Source organism: Vombatus ursinus, unplaced genomic scaffold (genome assembly GCF_900497805.2).
Source record: "Vombatus ursinus unplaced genomic scaffold, bare-nosed wombat genome assembly UNPS02012918.1, whole genome shotgun sequence".
Lineage (NCBI taxonomy): Eukaryota > Metazoa > Chordata > Mammalia > Diprotodontia > Vombatidae > Vombatus > Vombatus ursinus.
Window position 1 is genome coordinate 1 of NW_020952696.1, and position 8,421 is coordinate 8,421.

The 8,421-nt window shown below is 40.4% G+C and overlaps 1 protein-coding gene across 1 annotated transcript; it reads left to right on the forward strand.

Annotated features, from left to right (window-relative positions):
• Window positions 1-179: 179 nt before the first annotated feature.
• Window positions 180-8,093, forward strand: LOC114040288 (caspase-14-like; the record flags this gene model as incomplete). Its single annotated transcript, XM_027858320.1, has 5 exons — window positions 180-335; window positions 1,281-1,506; window positions 3,248-3,364; window positions 5,375-5,484; window positions 7,020-8,093. Coding segments are annotated over 5 exons (711 nt in total), but the record flags the coding sequence as incomplete, so codon positions are not given.
• Between the last annotated feature and the right edge of the window lie 328 nt (window positions 8,094-8,421).

The window sequence follows — 8,421 nt, forward strand, 5'->3', positions numbered from 1 at the left end:
ACACACACACACACACACACACACACACTCCTACTCCAAAGAGAGATGGTTAGTTTGAGCTCTCAGGTAAACCCCATCCCTGACCCCAGGAGGTGGACAGGCAGCATGTGGGCCAATATGTCTAGGGTGTTATGTTCTCTGATATCTGGGATTAAATTGTGCTTATTAATTTTACTTACAAACAGGAATGCTATAACATGGAACAAACTCGTAAGGCTTTTGTGATGTGTGTGAAGACAGGCAGACCAGGGGCCGAGCAGGATATAAATATGATAAGAAATTGGCTTGAAGAGTGCAAGTTTGAATGTATATCATGCATCGATCCTGATGAAAAGGTAAGCATTGAGACAACATTGATAACTGACTTTTACAGCCTCTTCCTTTTTCATGAGGTCATCATGAATACTATCTGAGCAGCAAAGTCTCCTTCCTTTCTAAACCCTGATAAAAGCATCACACTACTGCCATTGAGGGACCAGTGTCAGGGAGTTAATGAATTTAACTGCATCCTCATGGACTTTTTAAGCCTTTTAAGTATTTCAGTGGTATTTGAGGGCCTAGAGAGCCTATTATTTTCCTACCTTCTCCTGTAAAGGAAAGCCTTTCTGTTTCTAGAAAATGAATGCTCCGTTAGTTGCTTTGATTCTACCAGGTTTATAGAGCTGAGTAGAATTTGAGATTCATGGCCAGGAGGACGGGTCACTACAGAGTCCCCCCTCTGGTTGTCTCCCTCTTGTTCCCCATTACCCTGGCTGATACCCTTCCTGACTGGGAAAAACAGCCCAGGGAAGTCAATCCCTTTGCCCTGGGGGCCATCACTGGTTCCATGACTCTCAACAATAATTAATATTAGATTTTAGTCCATTCATTCATTCATTCAATTTTATTTTTGTAAACAGAATTTGGAGATTGGATTTCCCACATGTAACTTGAAAATTCATGATGAAATTTATATTAGATGCTATATGCAATCATATAAAATAATCCCAGAGTCCCAGTTGTAATAAAACAAAATGTTTTACTCTTCCAATTTTCTCTTGCTTCTTAAACCTTCTGTCTTCCTGAGGGCCAGGTTTCTTTTCAAAATTACCTGCAAAAATGATGATGATGCCATCCTAGACACTCACTTCCTTTTGAGGGTCTATATTTTATGTTAGAAGATAAGCAACCAGTATCACAACCTGTGCAAAATGAGGGAATTCTGAGAATTAATGTAAAAAATACAAATGTTATAAGTCCACCCTCTGAATAAATCCATTTTGCAATGCCATTTGCCACAGGAGTTAATGGAGAAATTAACAGAGTTTCGAGATGGACTAAATGGAATAAAAGATGATGTTAGCTGCTGCCTTGTTACTCTCATGGCCCATGGAGGAAAAGGCTTTATCAACACAGTATTCGATGAAAGAGTCAACTTAACAGACATATTTGAAATGTTCAACAATGAAAACTGTCCAGCCCTTCAAGAGAAACCAAAACTCTTTGTAATCCAGGCTTGTAGAGGAGGTAAGTAGAAGGAAAAAGAACACATCATGAGTGACAGGGAATTCTTAGGCTTCACTGTAAGTATTTTCTCCTTCTCTCTAGGAAATTCTGACCCTGATTTTCATCCCAAAAGATTTTCCTTTCTCTGCTGCTTCTCATCATATCACAAGAAAAAATACTCATTAGCTGCCCCTTGACATCTATAAAGATATCAAATTATGTATATTTCCAGCCCCAAAGTGCCAGAATATTAAGAACTCACAGCTTAGAGTATCTTAGGTCCTTTAAAGTAAGTGGATTCAAGATCTTAGTATTTATAGGGGGAGCTAGGTGTCACAGTAGATAGAGCACTGGCCCTGGAGTCAGGAGGACCTGAGTTCAAATGTGGCCTCCGACACATCACACTCACTAGCCTTGTGACTACGGGCAAGTCACTTAACCCCAATTGCTTCACCAAAAAAAAAAAAAAAGATCTTAGCATTTATAAATCCAAGGTTTTGTGCTTTCTCCACTGTGATATTCCCTCTTCCACCTTTTTATGGGTGTTCCCCTGCATCCCTCTCTTCCTCACTCACTGTGGGATAATTTCCTGTGATTTCTCAGGATCGAGTGAAATACAGTGGATGAGGTACTCTAATTGAAGGCAGAGGACCTGGGTTTGAATCCTCGTTCTGTCATTTAAAATGCTGCTAGGAATAACCAGCATTTTTATAGAGATGAGGCTTACCATGTGCTTTACATGTATTGTTCATGCTAACTCCCTCTGTGACTTTGGGCAAGTCATGTAACCTCTCTGGGGCTTGGTTTTCTTATTTGTAAAATGATGGATTGGGCTGGATTATCTCTTAAGTTCCCTTTTAGCCATAAATCTATGATGCTATGATCCTACTAGCCTATAACATGATGAAATTGCTCGCCCGTGGCCTACCAATTCTGAGGAATGTTACTGTTGATAAGTATGCAGTTTTCTCCTTAAAATGGGATCTGGCTTGTCTAGCTTTTCTGGAGCTATTGGGGCCTATAATTGTGAACTACCCTCTCCAATGTATATGCACTTGAGAGAAATAGTTTATTTGGACCCCTACTCTATTCCAAACAGTTTAATCAATTTGATGTTATCTTATAGGGCTGGTGATCATAAGTTCTGTATCTGAGGCTGCAGGGCTGTGAGCTGCCTATTGTAAATTCACTTGCTTAATCACAGGAAGCCAATTAGAGGCCTTCTACCCTGTTTTTCCTTGTCATGGGGATCAAGCCCAGTGTGGTGGAGGTGACTCAATTACATGGAAAGTCCTCCAACGTGTTTTATTTATTTATTTATTTTTACCTCCAGACCACTCTCTTGTCCAATATGAGCAAGCGACCATCTTGTGAGCATCTAGTGAGTGGAGATATTCCTTGCTTCTTCCAACTTGTGACCCTACTGATATACCATTTTTTGCTTATTTTACTTTATGCGTCATATGTGAACCAATGCGATGCTGTATTTTGTTTAGCTGCTTTAAAATGTTCAGGTAATAAATCTGGTATCAAACGTTATAAATTTGTCAAGGCCCTGGAAGAAGCATCCACTTGATAAAAATGGACCATGGACCATTTAATAAAGTGCCATTGGCTCAAAGCTCTGCCTCTGACTCTTATTGTGGATTGGACAATTGTAATCTTCACACAGGGACAGGTGCTCATTCCTGACAGTTTCATTTGGCCTTAGTATCAGATTGTTTATTCCACTGTCTATTCACATCTTCTCTCACAAAAACAGAAAGAAGAGATAGTGGTGTTATTCAAGCTGATAATCTATCAACGAAACAGGATAGTTCAAAGAAAAAGCGACTTCCCACATCCAGTGATTACTATATCATCTATCCCACCCAAGAAGGTAAGGCAATGAATTGATATGCTGCTAAGGCATGTTAAGTGAAAGTGATCATGATTGTTCAAAATCCAGTTGTGCTTAATTACGTTTCATATTTGTCATAAAACTATTCTTGTTCATCACCATGTAAACATAGATCATCAAACAGTGAAATGACTAATTCCACACAACATCTTTCATAATGTACAACTGATTCAACACACTAAGATGTTGGCCTTCTGGTCAACCACATGTAAGTAGGCAGACTCTAAGCCCTTACTTAGATGAAAGCAAAATGGTATAATTATAAAATTGTCAGATGACACCAACCTGAGAGAGCTACTAAGTTGGATGTCAGAATCATAATCTAGAAAGATCTCAACAGGCTAGAATTTTAGTCAAAATTTAGTAAGATGTAACTTAACAGGGATAAATACAAAGTCTTAAATCAACTACATAATTAAAATATAAGGGAGATATGATTAGAGAACAATACGTTTGAAAAAATACCTAAGACTACATGCCAAACATAAATCAACATTGTATGTTATGGTAGAGAGAAAATGCATTAAGAGAATATGTTCAGCAATTGGCTGATGATCCCAATGTCCTCTGTCATGGTGAGACCACAGCTGGAATATTGTATTCAATATTCAGTACCTCAACAGGCCACTAGGTGGCGCCATAGTAAACAGATTGCAACCCTGTCAGGAGGACTCATCTTCTGAGTTCAAATCTGACCTCAGACACTTACTAAGTATGTGAACCTGGGCAAATCACTTAATCCTGTTTGCCTCTGTTTCCTCATCTGTAAAATGAATTGAAGGAAATGGCAAATCACTCCAGTATCTATGGCAATAAAACCCCAGTGGGGTCCAGACAGGACTAGAACAACTCAACAGCAACGACCTCATTTTAGGAAAGACATTGATAAACTGGAACAAATAGGAGTAGGGTGACTAGAATGGTGATGTGGTTTGGAGATTGTTAAGGGATGTTTAGTTTGGACAACAGAAGGTTGGGGGGCAGCTAGGTGCTGCAGTGGATAGAGCACTGGCCCTGGAGTCAGAAGGACCTGAGTTCAAATCCGGACTCAGAACAATCACTTGACACTTACTAGCTGTGTGACCTTGGGCAAGTGACTTAACCCCATTGCCTAGCAAAAAAACCAAAACAACAACAACAAAGAATAAATAAAAGAAGGTTAGGGGTCACATGGTAACTGTTGTCAAGCATTTGAAGGATTACCATATTTAAGAGTGATTCCATGTATTTTGGCTTGGCCCTTAAGGTCAGAAATAGGAAGAGGGGGTGAAAGCTGCAGAGGAGCAGGTATAGGTTTGCTGATGGGAAAACTTCCCAATCAAGCCCCACTAGGACCAACTGAATAGAGTAGAAAGTGCAGACAGCCATATTTGGGATTACTGTCAGTAAAGCTCACCAAAAAATTATTGCTGTGCAAAGTGGAATTGGCTACCTTGGTAGATAGTAGATTTTCCCTTACTTGAAGTCTTTAGGTGAAGGCTGACTGACCATATCCTTGAAAACGTATGAGACATTCTTCTAACTATGAGCAGGATGCTCTAAGGGACTGGCCAGTTACTTTACAGGGTCTCTTGGAGACTCTGAAAGTTGCAAGTTCTTGACTGAAGCATCACTGGGAAAACATAATCTAGGCTTCAGATAGTATCTGGTATCCTTTAGACTATTTTGCTGGACAGTGAGAAGCTTTTCCTAGTTCTTGGCCCACTTTAAATTAGTTACTGACCTCATCTGCCACGGATTCTTTATGGCCTTGGCATTGTGACGGCCTAGTTAGTGGACTGCTAGGGTTAAGGGCCCAAGAGATTTGGGAGGCAGCAAAAGTGCACATCCTGGGCAATTTAATGAAAATGTAATCATGTCCTCGTGTTTATAGAACAAAGAAGTATCTTGCTTAAGGAACGCTTTTTCTAGCTTCTAAAGTGTGTGTGTGTACTTTTAGAACCCTTTAGTCAAAACATAAACTTTTTTTTCTCATTTCTCCACTGGTAGATCACATCTCTTTACGCCACTCAATGAATGGTTCTGTGATGATTCAAGCGATAGATGAAGTCTTTCGGAAACATGGCAAGAAGTTGCATATTGTGGATTTTTTTACTCAAGTAAGTTATCAGTAAATGGATTCAAGATCCATGTTATGCTATTTTTCTTCCACTTGTTAACAAGCATTTATTTCATTTTATCAGGACATTCCTTGGAATTCTCTAAGTAGGATTTGTGTATGTGTGTGTGCATGTGGGCTGGGTGCCTACACTCTTACCTGAAGTCTGTCTCTGCCTGAGATGATGTCTTCTTTCTCTGAAATCTTTTCTCATGGTTGTTTTACTTACTTGGTAGATGTTAAACTTCTCTTAGGGCAGGATTGTGCTGCTATTGTTTTTTTTTAGTAAAGAAGGGGCTGAGATGTTCGTTCACTCCCCTCTTTCCCATCATTTTTAAGTTATTGTCCAGTAATGAGAGTGGATCAGCCTGGAAGTAGGAAGAACCACTCAGCCCCCATGTTCTTTGGGCTGAATAAAAGGAAATTAGTGTCACGTTTATTATAAATATCTTCTTCATCTTCATCACTGTAATAATACTTTCCATTGCTATTGTGCTCTACAGAAAAATTGTCCCCTCCCAGACAACTCCAGGAAACCCTCCCAGGCTTCAAATCAAGATGGTAGGTTGGTAGGACGACATGTCTAGCATGTGTCCTCTTCTGTCCACTCATGCTACAGGCAGACCATGGCAGGAGGCAGCAGTACCCCAAGTGGTGTCCCACTTTCTAGTCCATCTTCTACATAGTCACCACGGTAATCTTCCTGAAGCATCAATTTCACCATGTCATTCCCCTGCTCAAGAAATTACGATGGCTCACTATTGCTTTGTTTGACTTTTAAAATCCTTTACAATCTGGTTAGCTACATGCACACATGCACACACTCTGCATTTCAGCCAAACTGGCCTACTCTCTGGTTCTGCAGCCTCAGATCCTGTCTTTGTCCAGTGCCTGGATTTCACTCTCTCCTCACTTCCTCCTCTTGGAATCTCTAGCTCTTCTACTAGTTTAAGCTTTGGGTTACTTCCTATACGAAGGTTTTTGCCTAATCTACTGGGTTCTTAGCTGCCTTAATCTCTCCCCTCTGCCATTACTTTGTCATTATTTTGTCTATACTCTGTATATATTTATCAATGTGCATATTGTACATTGACTCGTTAAGGGCAGGCACTGTTTTTTTTTTGCTTTTTTTTTTTTAGTTTTTAGGCAATTGGGGTTAAGTGACTTGCCAAGGGTCACACAGCTAGTAAGTGACAAGTGTTCAGTATGAGGCTGGATTTGAACTCAGGTCTTCCTGACATCAGGGCCGGTGCTCTATCCACTGTGCCACCTAGCTGCCCCTAGGCACTGTTTCTTTTTGGTCTTTCTTTCCCCCTTGCCTAAAATGTTGCTTACAGCACACTGAATGCTTAATAAATACTTGTTTAGTAATCATGAAACATTCATTAAGCACCTCCCATATGCCAGACATCTAACTAAACTTTGGAGATACAAAAGGAGGCTAAAGCCAGCCCTGCCCTTCAGAAGCTCAGCTATCTAATTGTTGAATTAAATTTTGCTCACTCCTTTGTATAATTTCTGTTTCTTATCTTGTAGGTGAACAACAGAGTGGCGCACGCAGACTTTAACATGGGTAGGAATCCTGTCAAAGTAGTACTGGTCACAGAGTCCACTCTCACCAAAGCTGTGTATTTTTGACACCTGCAGGCAGAGGTGGAGGATTTTAATTACAGAACAACTTGTTCATGCATTAGCATTGTGCTATTCACTGCATAAAACACTGGCTCTTACATATATTGGTTGGAATCTGCTGTGGAGTTTTCTAGGACTGTACAAATCCTAGAAGGTAGATAGGAGTAAGAACAGATGTGAACTATAGACAGAGGCCTCGTCATAAGAGTTCTTTCTGTGAAAAGATGAATTTCTCTAATTTTTAAATGTATTTCATGTTTCTAAGATGTTTTAAAAATGGTTTATTTACTACTTGAACTTAAAAAAAAGTGAAATCTGTCAAGACATTTAGAGGCACTCTGTTTTCCAGAGGTAAGGCCCGGCAAGCAGGCTGTGCCCTGAGCTTGGCACAACAACAATCTTTTGCACTCACGGTCTGGATGATCTCGCCCTCTGGCAAAATGCATTGCTTTGATCAGCACCAGGTGTTCTCTGAGGGATTTATGATTTTCATATTAATTGATAACTATTTAGATTTGTTGGAGTTTCCCTATTTCCCAAGGACCTGAGAGCCAGAAGCAGCTAACGTGCTAGAGCAGAAAGCAGTCAATCCCATCTCTTGACACTCTGGCCAGTCCCTGCACTTGTAATTGCTAAGCGAACTGAACCAGATGCTGCACTCCTGTTCCTGCCGTGCTAACTCTGATTCCGTACCCTGCAAAATAATCACAAGCTTCAAAGACCCTGAGGAGCTTAGAGACTATTCCCACAGGACCCAAGAACTCTTGTGATGGTCCAAAGATGCCTGCACATGAGGGATTGCCGGGGGAATTGTTTACTCAAGACCTAAGAATGATTGTGTTGGGTCCTGCCTTTTTGTGGGTTTCATGCTTAAAAACCCTACCCCTGCCACAAATCACAAGCTCTCCTTCTCAGGAGGTCTTTGGTTTGCAAACCTGTTTTCCTCACTCTGAAATTAAACTTTTGTTTGACTCCTGACTCTCCCGGCTCTGGCCTGCTTTGTTTGGCTCCAGCCACCCACTGAGCAGAGACCTGCTCCTGGGCCTTTGACAAACCTTTGCTTCCTCGGACATTTCAGATTCTACTTGCCACAGGAGGAAACAGAGAAGGGCAAAAACAGTCTTTGAAGTCAAGGAACTCAAAGTTTAATAAGAGAGACGAGTAAATGTCCATGTTGTATAGATACGTTTGTATCTATACATGTGGGTATATATATGTACACATACACACATATTTATACACACATGCACATATATACACACAGAGTGTGTATGTTAAACCTTAAAACTACACTAAGACTTTTGAG